The 17,384-nt window shown below is 40.6% G+C and overlaps 2 protein-coding genes across 5 annotated transcripts in view; one reads left to right on the top strand and one right to left on the bottom strand.

The window, feature by feature from the left end:
- Positions 1-370: 370 nt before the first annotated feature.
- Positions 371-14,740, bottom strand: CASP3 (caspase 3). 3 transcript variants are annotated; one of them, XM_054990708.1, is made up of 7 exons: positions 14,643-14,740; positions 9,525-9,612; positions 9,126-9,250; positions 7,623-7,751; positions 5,767-5,942; positions 3,734-3,851; positions 371-2,339 (listed from the first exon to the last, which is right to left on the bottom strand). In XM_054990708.1, the coding sequence occupies exons 2-7, from the start codon at positions 9,596-9,598 to the stop codon at positions 2,113-2,115; spliced, it is 849 nt and encodes a 282-aa protein (XP_054846683.1). In that variant the 5' UTR covers positions 9,599-9,612; positions 14,643-14,740; the 3' UTR covers positions 371-2,112. The 3 variants fall into 3 exon arrangements, with proteins under 3 accessions (XP_054846683.1, XP_054846685.1, XP_054846684.1); XM_054990710.1 differs by lacking the exon at positions 14,643-14,740 and adding an exon at positions 14,580-14,599; XM_054990709.1 differs by lacking the exon at positions 14,643-14,740 and adding an exon at positions 13,852-14,245.
- Positions 14,741-14,870: 130 nt separating this feature from the next.
- The window catches only part of PRIMPOL (primase and DNA directed polymerase), a 34,057-nt gene continuing 31,543 nt past the window's right edge, over positions 14,871-17,384 (top strand). For both annotated transcript variants that reach the window (XM_054990703.1, XM_054990704.1), the window contains exon 1: positions 14,871-14,956. The gene's annotated coding sequence lies outside the window, so the exon portion shown is untranslated. The remainder of the gene's footprint in view (positions 14,957-17,384) is intronic.

Raw genomic sequence — 17,384 nt, forward strand, 5'->3', positions numbered from 1 at the left:
CGTCGGATAAAAGAAATAACAGCCAGCTACTAGAGTCCAGCAATCTGGTTAGTGTCATAAAGGTCCCCGACGGGTAATTTACAAACACATACTCTAGACGGGAGAGGGATTGTTGAAAGAGGTAAAGCTAAATAAAAAAGGGTTGCTAGACTGAATGAGAAAAAAAGAGAGGAACTCTGAATAGACCACTCAGGGCCCTTCTGCTGCACAGCATAACAAGTCCCCATTTTGTCCTGCCTATTTGACAAAAAGGGAGTAAACTACCCATCCAGAATAACTTAAAAACCTTTAGTTTTAAATTGTGATAAGCTGGTATCAGTAAGAATTATTACTGGTTTTTACTGGTAAAAATGACAGTGACTAAGCCAACTAAAAGCCAATGCACATGATTTATTAAGTTCTCATGTGAAGGTTACAGTACAGTCACAAACATGTTATTACATATGAGCAAGTTAAACATCCACAAAGAATTTTTCAAGGAAACTCAATCTGAAATGATACTGTCAAATTACAGGCATTGCTTCTTGTATATGTTGGAAATGTCTTTTCTAAAGATTAATGATTTCAAGCTCATATGTTCAATGTTTTTTTTTAGTTCTCTGTATAATTGATGTACTGAGATGGCCATAATTCAGAAGTATGAACATTTTTAAAGTAACACCAGTTGAAAGCTTACTGTTGTGCTTGCACACTCACAATACCAATCAGCTCTCAGGCAGAATGATGGAGGTGTACGACTTCAGAAAGCTCCTCAGCCGGCTGAATAGCCTTTCCCAGAGACTTGGGCAGTGTTGCTTTGTGGAGACAGCTGGACTGAGGTTGTGTCCTGCTAGACATTCAAACCAGCCACACACCAACTGTGGACAGAACCAGCCTCCTCTGGCTTTTGTAAGCCTTATTTCTGTACTCCCAAGTTAGATCTTACGAATCCATTTCATTAACTGAGGAACCTCTTCCAGCTTAACACACTCTTTATATGGGAGGAAGGCCTCACTGTTAGTAGAACTGATTTGTAGGATCCATCCCTTTATCTCTACTATGAATCATGGTGAAAAACTATAGTACATAGAAACAGACAGCTAGCTTAGTTGTGATATAGACTATTTTCATTCTTGATCTTGAACATTGCAAGCGATCAAACTCAGGTGTCAGGGAGGGGAGATGACCTCACTGGCACATAACTAGCACATACAAGTTTTCATGAGTGCCTGAAGGAGAAAAAAAAGTCAGCTAGAAGGGCCTCAAGAACTGCCTAATTCAAAATTCAAGTGAAATTCTACTATACACAACTTCTACCACTCTAGAATTCTTCAACATGCTGTTACACAAAGTCAAAACTAAGACACAGGAGCTATCCACATTTTTCACGTACCACGTTTGTGTATATTTGCTATGAATTAAGAAGCACAAATTTCAATACAAGTATTTTAAATTTATTCTATGCACAAAACGCTACATGTGCAAAATCCCTAAATCTAGAATTGTATAAAAAAGTGAATTTGCAATTTGAAATGAAAAACAAAAACCCTGCAGGCTTTGGATCCTGTCAGGAATCCAGGGTTCCAACCAGCCTTCATTATCTATTAAATGTAAAAAGAAAACCTACAAGGTGCAGGTGCTTTTTTAACTTAAGATATTAATACCCTTTTATTTAAACTCAAAAACTCCAACATATAAATAGTATACAAAGATGGCCAAAGTGCTCTGAAAGCCTTTCATTTGGCCTACTTGACATCCAAACGGTTGACAAAATCCCTCAAAAGTTTGATTCTGCAACATGATTGCATAAGAAATCCAGCAGTTTAGTCTTTAAGTCACTAAGTTATGATATTCACTTGGGTGGGGGGGGGGAGTCTATTATGAAAATGAGGTTTGCATCCAGGTAAGTATGTTTAAGATTGGGATGCAGCACTGGTACCAAACCTAATCAGGTTACCCTGAAACAGTCACAGTTTTCAGTAGTGGGAGTTTCAGTAGTGGAAATGTTTAACTCTAGATTGTAAAGCTTCTTTAATGCTGCCTAGGCACAAGAGACTGAACACTCGCTCAGATTTTAAAATGGCACCAGGTGCTCTCTTTTCTGCTAGATTTCACATCATAAGGCAAGCTTCTTTAGTGAGGAAAGTAAAAATCTTTTGTGAGCATGGATACAATACAGGGGATTTGCTTTTTTCCATGGAAGTCTGGCCGGTTTGAATAAGAACTGAATTCTGTAACTTTGCGATTTACACGTGTTAGAATCTGCATGAGTTCAAGTTGTTTAGCATATTGTTTCAGCATCACACACAGTGACTGTATAAACCAGGAACCATCTGATGAGTTTCTCCAAGAATAGTAACCTACAGAAGAAGGAAAAAAGAGAAGAGCATCAAATGTAATCCAATGTAATGTTCTTTAAAATATGACCATTAGAAGTCAGACATATGCAGGTTTTTTTGGTGGCAGGTTTTTTTAATAAGAAAGAAATCAAGAAGCATTGTCATATATGCCTCCTGTATACCTGCAATGAATGTATAGTGGTCTCTGGTCTCTGAGAGTATGAGAAGTTCTTTATTGCTACAATACGAGTAGGTTATCTCGCAAATGTTTACTTTCTCTTTCTCGCTCCACTGAGCCAGTGTCCTTGACTGCCAGCTGGAACTGGCTCGAAAGGTATCCTCCTTGAGAACCAAAGATAAGTTCATCTTTCTCACTGTCTACTCTAAAACAATGTCTCACTCCAACACCCCCTGCCCCGGTTAACGGTCCTCTTTCCCAAAGGTGGGAATATTCCCTATAACTAACATTGATAGCCCCACATACGTCACTTCTGCCAATTCCACTGTCTGAGCACCTTGTACTGAATGGATCTCTAATATACTTCAACTGGAACACCTGTGTGTTAACTGTGGAGAACTTGGGGATCTAACTGCCAGGGACTGAAAGGTATTAAATGAAAGCATTTAAATATGAGATTTTTTAGAACAAAACTAAAAATCACATTGCTCAGCACAATTCCTTCCTAGAAAGGGTTGACTAGAATAATGGGACCGTAGAATAATGGGACTCATTCCATTTACTAAATGGTCTGGTATTAATCTCACTATACCTTTGTTTTACATGGCCATTTGTCCCAAGCATCATCTGAACGAAATAAGAGGTGGATTCAAAATCATCCACTTAGTTGGCCTACTCAACAGGAACAAGTAGAAAATCTTTCCAAGCAAGTAGTTTACTGGACATGCCATATTCGCTGCCCTACGTGGATAAATGTATGAGTAGGTCAGGAGCATTTTTGTACCAGAATTGAAGCTGTTCTGGGAAAAAGTAGATTTCACTGAAAAAAACTACACACAACTTTATTTTATTTTTATTTACATTATTTATAGTCTGCCTTTCTTATTGAGGCTCAAAGCAGATTGTGCCATATAAGTCAATATGATCATCAACTGGGACATTCAATAACCATATAAAGTAAGGGTAACAGAAATTTGAAAACAAGTAGAAATCTGATACAGAGCTGGGAAAACATACTGAAACAAGGCATAGCAGATTGCTAATAACTGGGAAAAAGTAGTTATCCTGGTAGCCTCATTGCATGTACAGTAAATTAAAGTGTTTTAAAACTGCTTCATAATAGAGAGGAATAAGTACTGAGGTAACTATGTTGGCTGGGAATGAATTACATACAGCAATTATAAAGCCATGTGAGTATTTTGAGCAAAAGACTGCATCTTCCATTAATTTATCTTACCAGGAGCAGTGGAATATGCATATAAGAAATCTGCTTCTACAGGTATTTTCTGACAGATGTTTTCATCTGGACCACTGTCTGTTTCAATTCCAGAATCAAGTTCGGTTCCTCTACAAGCCTACATAGCACAGTAGAAAAGTAACTTGAAATATTGTCAATCTTTGCTAATTAAAAACAGCATAAACTGAATCCAAACACAGGGAAGAGGAAAATATTAAAAACATATATAAACAAGTATGGCTGGAGGAGACTTGCAAGACTTCCCAAGGCTAGAGTTTCAAACCTGAAATTTCTTTACAATTTCATGGCATCCCAAAGCCGCTCTGTGATCCACTGAAAGTTCACAGCACATAATACACTCTATTGAACTGGTGGATACATACAGCTCCCATCAGAAGATACGGATAAAAGAACAGCTTAAACCAGTGAATCCCAAGCCACAGTCCAGGTTTGCAAGTATTCCAGGGATTCCTTTGGAAGGACAGAGGTTGGACCCCCCCTTTCACCCATCCGGTTAACACAAGTATGGAGCCCTCTCAAGCCCTGTTCACAAGTCAGCAAATACATGTATAATCAGTATATAGTGTACACTAGATTTTTCTTTTTATGTGCATTGAATGATTTCTCATGTTACATTCGACACATGTACAGCTCACTGTGTGATTTAAGCCCCACATTCATACAGGTATCGATCCCTGGTGTCTTACAAACAGATGTGCACATGTACATTCAGGACGTACATTTATTCACTGTAACATGAGAACAGGGCTTTGCTTTTCTAGAAATGATGCAAAGATCTTTCATGTAAGTGAACAAATTGGCTTTCCTCTTTTTTGAAGGGCAGAGGTTGCCACTGATTATAGTAATCTAACTTAAGATATGTGAAAGGCCAGGAAAAAGGGAAAGAATAGTTGTTTTAAAAACTCATTAACTCCCCTCTCCCTTGTTTGTTTCCCCTTGAATACTTTTTTCCAGTTTTCCACTGGAAAAACTGGGAAGCTTTGGGAAATGCTGGGGGGAAAAAATCTATAAAATATTTTCTCCTTTGGAATAAGTGAAATGCTCATTAAGACAAAGTTTTTCTCACTCAATATGTATGAGAATGATGAAGTCTAGGGGTGTATGCCAAAAAAATTGGGGTGATCTAGATCCGGGTTTCAGGGATACCCAAAAAAAAGAAAAAAGAAAAAAAAGTATCCCTGAAATCTGGGTCACATTCTCTAATCTGGTTAGAGAATCACAAATTTATCCAGTCATTATTCCCTATGGGAAAAACTATGCTGAGGGGGAGACATTTTTCAAGCAAACACCACCAAATTTGCAGGGAACCTACTCCTTCTTGTCCGCTAAAGAACCCTCAAGTTTCAGGAAGATATATATAATTATCAAGTCACTAAATGATACTATGTCACTTATTCATGACAACAGTTTAGCCTAACAGGAACAAGCAGCCAAGAGAAAATAATCCCAGTGCTCTGGGATTTGCACAGATGCTCCATTATTTTCTAGGCACAATTCACGGTGCTGATCTGTAAAGCTCTGAACACTGACTTTACTTTAAACACCGTCTTCTTTGCTGCAATTCGTCATGACCTTTTAAGATCTTCCAAGCAGATCCACTTGATTTTTTAATATATGGCATCAAGTTCACAGAATCCATATAGAGGCATCCTTGGCACTCTCTCCTCTGAAACGTTTATAGAAATCTGAGCTTTCTGACATTACTGTAAGTTCCTGTTTGATTTTCCAGAGGCCAAGCTTATGCAGGAGAGTGTATTTTTAATTATATGTACTTTTAAAACTGTTTTTATTGTGTCTTTTTAGATTATCAGCAGCAAGAAGCAGGAATGGAATTTAGATATAAAACACAGCAGAACCTATGTATAACTGATAATGGAGGTCAATGACTATATTTTATATCTTATTATGTGCCACACTACATATGTACGCACCATATCACATTTTATCACCTTCAAGGTGGTCTGTTATGAGGACTGTACAAATCTAGCCATCTGACCAGTCTGTAAAATTACCTGAATAAAGAAAAGCTTTGGCTTTCCTGCCAAAGTTTTGCATCTATCGCCTCTGAATAGACTTGTTAGTATTTTTAGCTCCAAAGGGCCATCTGTACCATAGATCAGGCCATCCTCTCCATGGCTTAACAAGACACAGACAAAGCTGTTTTTCTTGCTGTGATCATCTTTGGAAACTTAAAGAAGAACATAAAGAATTAGTTTAAGTGTTAGAAAGCCAAGAGACCAATTTGACATTTTTTCTCATGGAACAAAAGGTTTCAGTGAATTACATATTTCTTTCTTAAAAGAGCCAAACTTTGTTTTTCTTAACGCAGGTCACATTGGTTGTGGTAATCAAGCCCTTTCTAAAAGCCACCACAAGAGACTTTGCAGCTGTGAGATCTCCGGGACAAGTGGCACCAGAGGTGCCTTAAGGAGTGTGTGATCTGTTCGAAAGGCCAAATATTATGTGAATTGGGACTAGGCTTATCAGCCTCCATTGAAGAACAAGGAGGCTTTAGTTGAGCTCTTATAAATTGCTGCCAACCTGAAGTCTAGCTGGGACCTGGAACTTCCTAAAATCCTCCAATGAGATGTCTCTATCCCTGCACTATTACTACATTAAGGATAAACCTTACTAAGATGCTATATAATCCCTTGATAAATAAGAAGCAACAACAGCAAGTGCTGAAGCCTGGTGGTATAAATAAAAGTCAAAATGAGATCTTAATTGCAAGAAAATTGCTATTTGGAAGAGGTGTCTGGAGATTTAAGAGAGAGAGAGACAACATTTAAGAAAAGCTGGCTGTGACATGTGAAAAAAACAACAACTAAAAGCGATTCCTTCCAAGTAAGATTTCTAGAATGATGTATGTTCGGGGGGGGGGGGGACACCACCACATAATCTTTTGTCATCCTTCCTGATGGAGGAATATTTCTCCAAAACTGGGTTTTGAATAAGATACCAAATTCACATTGCATTCATAAATAAATAAATTCAAAGATAATAAAGACTATTTGCAAATGGAAGCAGCCTTATGTGTTTAAACTGTTCTCTGAATTGAGATCTACATACACAACAGGGTGTTGAATGGAGGTAAAACTCACATCGTGCTGCTGGGTCTGCAAACAGTGATTCATGCATACACCTTCCCTACAAAAATGGTCAGGGGGATGTGACTCCTCATGCCTAACAGATGACCATTTCAGGTGGGTAGCCCCGTTGGTCTGCAGTAAAAGAGTAAGATTCGAGTCCTGTGGCACCTTAAAGACCAACAAGATTCCCAGAGTATGAGATTTCAAGAATCAAAGTTCTCTTTGTCAGATATAAACAGTATCAAGGCAGTATGTCTGTTATATGGTGCCACATGCTTCCAAGTTCTCACATACAGCAGTCCCACTGTGCACGCGCGTACGCATGCACTCTACTGCTACACAAATCCCTCTCTGTGATTTGAGGCCTTTACAAGTAGAACACTCCAATATTAATAACATTCGATTTATATACTGCCCTTCAAGACAACTTAATGCCACACTCGGAGTGGTTTACGAAGTTGTTATTATTTTTCTCATGACACTCACCCTGTGAGGTGGGTGGGACTGAGAGAACCCCAAGAAGCTGCAACTGACTCACGGTCACCCAGCTGGCTTCAAGCAGAGGAGTGGGGAATCAAACCTGGTTCTCCAGATTAGAGTCCTGCCGCTCTTAACCACTACACCAAACTGGCTTTCAATTAATTTCATACATTTTTATTTCATACCCACATTTCCCCCAGTTATGAGACTCACTGAAACTAAACTCTAAAAACGTACTTATTATACTTTATGTTTCAGCACAACTCTAATGTACATCAACCCAGTAACTAGCTACTCACCATTCTGAAGAATATCAATAATCTGTTTACATGTAAGATCATTATATGGCTTGACAGTGTAACTCAAAGTCCTGAAAGTTTCTACAACACGGGCAGCATCTGCATCTGTACCAGATCGATATGCCATCCCTTGAGATTTAAGAGAGGAGAAATGTCAGTTGAATTCCAAAATAATATTCTATTATAGAAATATTTGTATCAGAGGAAAGCTTTGCTCACACTAGTAAGATAAGGAAGAGCACAGTTAATGTCAGATTTTTTTCTCCCATAAAAATGTCTTTAAAAATAATGAAAGCAATTTGATTCTGAAGACACAACAAGAATGAAATCAATGGATGTTTTATACCTTTAAGGAACAATGCATTATTTTAATACAGTTGGATGATTAACCAGCAAATGCAAGGCGGCCAGCAAATCTCTTGGTAAGCAAGTTCCAAGAATCAATCATGTAAACTTTAGAAAGTATATTTTGTTTTACTGTACCAGATTATTCTAACATTTTTTCACAGCCAGCTTGTTAAAGCTTAAAATGGCAGGAAAGAAAAAAAAGTCCATTACTACGGGGTTTTAATTGCCACAGAAGTGTACTGAGATCACTTGAAAGATTATTTTATGAGCTGTACAACTGTAATAAGAGCATACTGAAGTAAAAACCAGTATTTATTAATTAAAACATTTATACCTAATCTTTCCTGCCCCCAAGGGATCTAAGGTGTCTTATGAAACCAAAGTCACAAAAATGGAACACTTTATTAACTTTGAAGATTTGCTTTAAATAAACAAAATTAAAAGAAGTTTATGAAAGTACATTCCTTCACACCAACATGGTAGATAATCAGAATGTTTTCTGTCTTGGGGCAAGCCGATGATAAGAAGAGATGTCACTTGTTATTAAATTATTTGGCTTACACACCACAATTGCTGGGGCACAACACGCGGTATGCTTCTTACATGCCAAATAACTTGCATATCAAATGTTCCAACTTCTGCCCTTGCCTATCTCATAATAGAACTGTAGCAGGAAATGAAATCTTGTATGAGTGCTGCGATGACTAGTCAATCAATTAAAGACCTTTCAAACAAAGGTGCCCCTGATGGAGCAGCAGATTTCTTTAAAAGTTACTGGGTTGAATCTGAAGAATGGTGAACAGAGAAGCATCCAGAGAATAAATCTTTGCCACCTCCCCATTCCTGCGAAGTGCCCTGAAAGGGCACGGATGGTCAGGAATTGTGAGGGATGTAGTATGGCAGCTGGGGAGGGAGACCTACAACCTTCTCCCCCATGAGCTTTTGCTCCCATTTGTTTAAGTGTTCATGCAAGAGCGCTTAAATGGTTTTCAGTCCCTTTCCACTCCAGCTTGATCTTCTATTCTATGCCATTCTTGACCCTCAGGAGTTAGGAAGGGTGGGGTCACTCTTTTTATCTTAATTAAGGAAAGCCTTTTTTTTTAAAAAAAGGCAGAGAGTAAGTGTGCAAACATGAAATACAAAGACAGTCCATACCAGTAGCAGGATGGAAGTTTTTATTGTTGACCAAAATACATAGCCCCATTTCTGCATGATTCATTCTGTAACTCTCATCTGCCTGTATCACAGAGTCAACGGATTTGCTGACAGGGAAGTTCTTCCTTTAAGAGAATAAGGCAAAGCAAATATTAAAATTATATAGATTATGTTATTAAAGTAGTAAAATAAGTTTAGGTTTGATAAAGAGTTGTACATACTTCAATTTCTCCCCATTTTTTACTTTCCCCCAATTTTTTTAACCCCCCTCAAAATTTAACAACTCTGCCGAAGGCTTGTTGAAAAAGACCTGACCAAGGGCCCTAATAACTTGAAGCCAACATCAGCTGCAAGAAGGAAGAAACAGAACAAAAAACCACCACCAAAAGTCACACTTACCCTTCAGAACCAGAGACACTTTTTGCATCTGTCAAAGTTTGTGATGATTTCAGTATATGGTTTATGTCCGCCATTACAGCTTCTAATTCTAAACAGAGGGCAAAAATATTAAACATTTATTTTGTGCATGCATGATAATAAGCACCTTTTCAATATTATTTTTAAACTCATCACAAACGGTGCTTGGGGGCTTTTTTTGCAGCATCGACAACACAAATCTGATGTAGAACACTAAAGTATTTTCAATTTTCAGTTAGTTATAAGAAGTTTATCTTTCTTGTACAATCTGACAAATAGCCCAGCACTGTGTGACAATCTCTCAAGTATCAAGTGAATGAGTTAAAACACTGAAGTCCCTAATTTGCATCAAATAAGAAGGGTTGAATTTTAATATATTATCCAATTTTAATGTTTAGTTGTTCTTAATGAACATTAGAATTGTAGTTATGCTGAGAATTAGATTTGCTCGAAATCCTAAAAGAAGAAACAGACAAGGGGATGCTTACAGCATTACTGAAACTCTATTTCAGTAACAATGTGTGTGCCACAGCATTCTGCAAGAACTTAAAACTCAAAGAATATCCCTGTAATTTTTGCCATTTAATAATGTGCATCCTTAGAACATTAGATAGATGTACCAATTTAAACTGAAATATAGGGAAACACTTCTTACTTTAAAAATGGTAACTTCAGCTTATTTGAAAAAACAAACCGTCTTTGAAACAAAGTGAGTTGGATTCACATTTAAAGAACAAAGAACCAGAAAAAGCAGATGTCTGTTGCGATTTTGTGCGATCAGACACATGCTCTGTCAGCTGTATTTATTTGTTTCACAGCACTGATGTTAATGTACTGAAGTCTTTTGGGAACCCTACTTGCCAGCTTCCCTGGAGTATTAAAGCATTACCTCATCTTGATTAGCTAATGCACTGATGTCATACCCTCTCAAGCAGAATACATCTCTCTCTTGAGAGGATGACCTCATTCTACAAGAGATCTCAAAGGCCTTCTAGGAAACTTTTGTAGCTAACTGCTGTTCTACTTTTTGATGTGCCCCCTCAAGAAACATTTGAATGGTAAAGTTAAAATATTTCTAACAACAAAGCAGATGGCACGTATGATTTGTCACACCAGCAACATGATCTAACTGGAATTATATAATTAAGAATCATGATTGAATACTACATCTCATGAAGGCTTGCCCCAGTGTGTTAGTGGTAATTCTGGTTAACAATGGCATTTACAGGAGGGGCATGTGATTATCAAGCATGATGAATTAGTTTATCCAATATCCAAAAGCTAGAGACTGTGCCAATCCAAACAGACTAGCAGGACCCATGTGTGTGTACAATCTAGATCAGTGATTCTAAGTTTCTCTACACGAGATGCTTGGGCGCCTGTTCATCAAGTGTTGGGAGATGCAATATTAGCCAGGAAGCGTAGTTTTGAATGACAGAGCTGGCAGAGATCACTCCGGAGGAGATGGATTCTCTCACAGCCCACACCCCTCCTCTGGCATGCTGGACTGTCTCCCCTTTCAGAGCTTTCAGCCTGCCACCTTCACTGCTTAAAACTCTGAATTAAATGAGCCTCAGCAGGGTAAAGGCTCTGGAAGGGGAGATGCCAGAGGCAGCAGAGGGCTGTAAGAGAATCCCTCCCCTCCAATGTGATCTCTGCCAGCTCTGTCTTTCAAAACTACAATTCCCGGTTAACATTGCATCTCCGAATACATGAAGAACACGTGTTAGGTGTTGTGTGTAGACAGACTCTCTGCTGTGCACAAGTTGGTGCATTTTCTATGCTACAGTCACTGAGGAGAGCTACTATCTGCTAGCAGGACAACAAAAAATAATTTGGTTTCCAGATACGCATGCGTTTGTTTATCTTCAAGTGTAGTATGGACAATTTTTAAGGACATTTCAACATCACTGGGTGATTTCGTATAACACATCCCAATATCATAAACAGGGATTTATTTATGTCAAGCACTTTCATTTGGATGTCACAAAAATTGAGAGTTAAACTGAAAGCGTCTAAAACTAGGAAAGCACGCGTGAGGGGAGAATGCGGAAGTGTAACAAGCCATGTTTGTCTCTGTTACGAACAAACCTCTGTTCATTTGTGACATCCTAATAGAGGTATATACTTGCAGAGGAAATATGATTAAATGAAACACAAAGTAAAACTGGCTAGTGCTGTGCAGACAAAGGCAGTTTCATATTAAAATATGAAGTGTTAAAGACATCTACTTTTATTTTCATTTTTAACAGTAATGAACTGTAAATGAAACAGAAGTGTTTTAACTAGATGTACAAAGTACCAAATACCTAGTATTTGCTAGCACCGGGATTGCTACAGAACTTAGGAAGCAGATTTTTCTTTCTGCCTAGTTCCTACAAGATCTCACTGACTCCTATGTTTTGCAAAGTTTTTGCACCTCTGGCTTTATTCCAACTGTAGCTCTGTAAACAGTGGCTGCAGTCATTAGAATTCATGGTTCCTTGAATCACTGACACACATAAAACTAAACTCTTTAGGGTACAGAATTGTTAAGCGTGCTATTAACAATAAGAATAACTGTGCTTATATACCGCTCTTCTATACAGATTAGTGCCCCACCCAGAGCAGTGAACAAGTTAGTGTTATGGCAAGCAGGTGTTTTATTAGAAGCTGTGTTAATTGATTGTGATTTTATCTTTGTATATTTTATCGTCTGTTGTGACCCGCCCTGCTTGCTGGGAAGGCGGGATATAAATATTTTAAAAAAACACAAAAACCAAGTTAGTGTTATTATTATCCCCACAATGCAGCTACGGAGCTGGGGCTGAGAGGAATGGCTTACCCAATGCCATCTACTGAGATCATAGCAGTAGTGGGATTTGAACCAGCAAAGTGCTGATTTGCAGACAAACTACTTAACCACTGTGCTACAGCAGCAAATACACTGAGCAACTCATAAAGCTCTTCTGGTCAAAGAGATAAACTTTGCGCACAAGTAATTTAATTCCCTTCAAAGATTTTGGGAAGAAAGATACTAAGCAAAGCATTTCTAAAACTGGACTGGGGACCAGGGATCCTGTGAGGGTAAAAACATCAGCGCACTAGCCAGAAGGCTTGCTGACTGGTTGCTGGAACTGAATAGGAACTCTTAATTGGCTGAATGGGTACCAAGATAGTATAGCCCTAACGCACTCCATTTAATATCTAAAGCAAACATAACGAACTAGTTTTCACACTATTTTCCAATGCAAAGAATTTCAGCAAAGGGAGGGAAGGAGAGAATGAGCATTCAACTGAAAACTGAAAGTTCAGTTTTTGCATGATGTGGTGTTTTTCTCTTAACTGCTCTTTTAAGTTTTTCCAGGACCTTCTCACCCCTGTTCACCTATCTAGAAGATATCTAATAAGGAAGTTTGTTATTGGCTCCAATGCAAATTTCTTTGGGGGGGGAGGAGTGATTAGAATTTGGGTCAGAGCCTTTGTGTTGTGGCCCTATAGAATCAGCAACACAGGAAGCCCTTACCTTATAGGTAACTGGTATAGTTACTGGTAAGAAAAAAATATTTTTCTTATACTTGCTTTTAAAGTGTACCTGTGTTGTTCTGATGACAGAAGAGGATGGAAGCCTTCTGAGAGCACACACAACTTGCCACACATACTCTGACAGGCAGTTGTTTAATCAAAAGTGGAGGTCCTTCGGTTGTTAAAGTTTGACAATTTTAGCTGTAGTTATTAAGAGTTTCCAAAGCTCTAATCCCCCCCCCAGACTCCCCTCCCCCAATTTTTCTGACAGAAATATTGGGAAACTTGGAGAAGCACTGGGGGGGGGGATACCTATAGTCCTTCATTAATTGTGCTGGTGTGCACTTGTATTTTTATCTGCCTTGGTCTTTAACCTTCCAAGTTGTCCTTTCACGGGCCCAATGACGTGTCTTCAGTAGTTACAACTGAAACATCACCTGAAGCCAAAGTGAGGGAAAATACGAGTGACTTCAAATGAAAATAATTTTGCTCGCAAAATCTCTTAGGATAGGTGGGTGGCACATAATATAGTTTCATCTAGGAGGCAATCTGAACCTTAATTAGTCCATGGACTGGGGAAAAAATGGAAGCCCTCACAAATATTTTGCCTGAAGTCACCGGAGGGGGAGAGAAGAAAGATGGTATACAAACCTAACAGAACAGCTGGTGAGTAAGCAAAATGCTTATCAAAGGAAACTTCAGGAAATTAAAATAGAGAAGTTGGCTTTACAAAAAACATTTTCATGAGTCAGCTATTGCTCTTAGACTACTGTACAGTTAAAGGGCACAAAACATGTCCACCTACGTTAGATGTGGCTTCATTGACCCCAAGCCATGTAACTACCGTCTTCTGTCTTGCTACTACCAGCAAAGATTAGATTCCCTACTCTTGCAACTAACTTGCCAGCTTCCGTCCTGCCTGGACCGTATTTTGAACACAGAAACTTGCAAAACAAGGGATGTGCGTGTTACATTAGGGAAAAAACCCTCTCACACCTCGCTCTTTTTCATATCCTATTATGAGCGATTTCGAATACACCACAACTAAACAGCCGTATACAAAACCCAGCAGCTGAAGACAGGGAGAAGAGACCACAGGCTCGCTGCCAAGCGGCTCTTTCTGGGCATGCAGGCAAGCGCGAACACGCCGTCCCCACAAAACGAAAGGCGCTGATGTCCGCTAACGTGTCTAGGTGGGAAAGCAAAGGGCAGAAATCACCGTCAGCCGGTCTCCGTCTCGGCCAGCCGCCCCTCAAGGCCTCCGCCGAGGCGCCCAAGACTTGAGGGATGCGCTGAGGGAAGGGGTTTTAAAAGAACAATAACAGTTATGGCGCCTGCTGAGGGGAGGACCTAGGCGGAAAGAAAGAAAGGGAGGCGGAGGCGGAGGCGGCCACCCTTCTCGCGCCCCCTTCCCCGCGGAGCAGGCAGCGACCGTTTCCTCGGGAGAACTTTGAACCGCCCTCCCGCCTGGCTGAGGAGAATCCCTCCTGCCACGTTAAGCTTCCTTCCTCGCAAGCGGCGCCCAGACCTCACCCGGAGGGGCAAGCGGGACTCGCGGAGAGGAACCGGACCCCTGTCCAGGGAAAAGTCACTGACCTCCGGCGCCTCCTCTTCTGCCGTCCCCGCACCGGACCCCAGCCGCCTTGCGGGCTCTTGTCCCCTCCTCCCTTCGGCGCTTTTGCTCCCCGGCTCGGCCTCCAGGCAGGGCAGCTCCACCCTGCCGGAGGAGGAGCGGGAAGGAGAGGCGGCCCCCGCCGGAGCAGCCGCGGCCTCAGCAACAAGGAGACGGAACCAATGAAAAGAGCGGGAAAGTGCGGCGGCGGGTTCCGTTTCGCTGCTCTCGGCCTTTCCCCCCTTTTCTCAAGAGGGGCCTCGGAAGACGCTTCCCTCAGTCGCCGCGGTCCTCCGAGGTAGGTGGTAGGCAGGGAAGGCCGCTCGCCCGCCATGCACGCCGCCTTGTTGTCTGGCGCGCCTTTCTGTGTCTAATTTAATGCCTCTGGGGCTGCTGAAAGACCAGATGATTTCATTTTCGTGTGGTTTTTAATATATATGTTAATCCAGGGCGGTGTATTGAGAGTTGTGCGGTGCCATCCTAAGTAGAGTTACTCCAGTCTAAGCCCATTGATTTCCATGGCCTTAGACCGGAGGAACTCTTAATAATAATTATGATCACAACATTCGATTTATATAGGGCCCTTCAGGACAACTTGATGCCCGCTCAGAGCCGTTTCCAAAGTATGTCATTATTATCTCCACGACAAACACCCTGTGAGGTGGGTGGGGCTGAGAGAGCTTCAAGGGGAGGAGTGGGGAATTAGTGTTTCCCAATCAGGTTTTTGCAGAACTTGGGGATTCCACGGAGGTTCCTCAGGGGTTGCATAAGAAATTAGCCAAGAATGACTGGACGTGAACTTTATTTTGATATTTAAGTAAACTTTATTTTGATTTGATAGTTTCATATTTGAAAAAAATAGATAATACAAAAAAGAAGAAATGCTTCACTTTTTTCTTATGATGTAATTCAGGGGTTTTTTTTCCCTGGGAAAAGAGGTGGCGGAACTCTCAAATGGAAAATGAGGAAGAAACACATGGGATTCTTTGAAATCATATTATTTTCAAGCACTATTGCAGAGTATTTTCAAGAGGTGCCGGAACGCCATTCCCCTGAGTTCCCCCTGAAAAAAAGCCCTCTTGTAAGCTGACTTGAGAGAGAGAGAGAGAGAGAAAGAGTGCTCAGCTCTTTACAAATAAATGTTCTTGAAAATAATTTAATGCTAATTGAATTGTGTTCCTCCCCATCAACTTTTTCTGGCCTGTAAATATTTTCATAGGTGGGGATTCTTCCAGATTTGAGAAAATAGTTTAGAGATTTTTCTAGGGGTGTGCGCTTTGGGTGTCTGATTTGGGTAAAATACCCGAATCGGACACTATTTGTAAAGATTTGGGAATCCCGACTCATAGCTTCCACGAAGCATTCGGGTTGCTTCTTGAAACTTTGGGGCAACTTTAAAGGCCCCCTTTCCTGCTGCTTGCATGCGGCAGGTCCCTTTAAAGTATCAGGTGGCAGGGGGCCACTTGACAGCTGGTACTTTAAAGGGACATGCTGCTTGAAAGCGGCAGGGCCCTTCAAACTATCAGCTGAAAGGTGACGGGCCCGCTTGACAGCTGGTACTTTAAAGGGACCTGCAAGCGGCAGGGCCATTTAAACTATCAGCTGAAAGGCAGCAGGCAGGATCCCCCCACCACCTGCCAGTTGATAGTTTAAAGGGACCTGCCACTTGCAGGCAGCAGGGCCCTTTAAACAGCCCAACCCCTCATCCCCCCCCCAGCCCCATACTTACCTTCCCTCTGATGCTGGGGTGGCATTTGAGGGGCAGCCATTTGAGGGGTGGAAAGGGCATTTTCAGCCTTCTCCGCTGCTGTGTGGGCCCACACGGCGGAGGAAGCCGGAAAGGGCCCTCCTGCCAGCTGATAGTTTAAAGGGACCTGCCACTTAAACCGGCAGAGGGGTGGGGGTGGGGGGAGAAAACCTAGCCCCCTGAATCACTTTGGAATGCTCCAAATCTTTATGGAGCATTCTGAAGCGATTCAAACACCTGAATCTAAAGCGGCTTGCCGCTTTGGGTTTTGGGTGTTTCAAATGTTTTTCCTGCTTCGGGTTTACCTGATTATTTTTGGGGTGCACAGCCCTCGATTTTTCCATGGGAAAAAAATTGGGAACATCTGGCTTAAGAGTTCTGGAGTCTATTAAAGCTTGCACTTACTTTTGGTTGGTCTTAATAAAAAGTATCATGTGATTTTTCTCTCTTAGATGAGAGATTTTGCAGGGAGGTGCAAACGTTTTTCTGCTGCTTTGGGGGAATATACCTTGTAACAATTCTGTTTAAAATGCCTTAGATTTTTATTTGCAGCTCCTCCTTCTGTTACCTTAAACTTTTACCTTTAGGCGGGCCTGGTCACAACCAACACTCCTTTTTTCTCCACAAACAAAGCGCTTCAAGTGTTCTTTACCTTGGTTTTTTAACCTTTAGAACACCTTCCCTTTGAGATTTGAATCCCATTGCTAACACTACCTGTAGAGTTTGCCCCTGTGCGTGACCTATACATTGCTGCCTCCCTGACTTCCTCAATTTTATAAAAAGATTTTCACTGCATGAAAGTCACTTCTTCTGTTTGTCCTGTATTACAAGAAGGGATCCTTTTTTGCTTAACCAACAGTAGAATTTTTTATAAGTACATAAGTGTGATAGTTGCAGTCTTGAAAAGTATATTGGTTCATAAAGTTGGTGGTTTCAAAGTAGTTATATATTCTTAGAGTTATATTTACAGACCTAGTCA

The sequence above is a fragment of the Eublepharis macularius genome, chromosome 10 (assembly GCF_028583425.1).
Source record: "Eublepharis macularius isolate TG4126 chromosome 10, MPM_Emac_v1.0, whole genome shotgun sequence".
NCBI classification, from domain to species: Eukaryota; Metazoa; Chordata; class Lepidosauria; order Squamata; family Eublepharidae; genus Eublepharis; species Eublepharis macularius.

Coding starts and splice junctions, on each gene's coding strand:
- CASP3 (XM_054990708.1), bottom strand. CDS start 9,598: ATGGCGGACATAAACCATATACTGAAATCATCACAAACTTTGACAGAT. Junction 5,943..7,622: donor TATTGATATTCTTCAGAATG/GTGAGTAGCTAG, acceptor TTCTTCTTTAAG/TTTCCAAAGATGATCACAGC. Junction 3,852..5,766: donor CAAAGCTTTTCTTTATTCAG/GTAATTTTACAG, acceptor TGTGCTATGTAG/GCTTGTAGAGGAACCGAACT.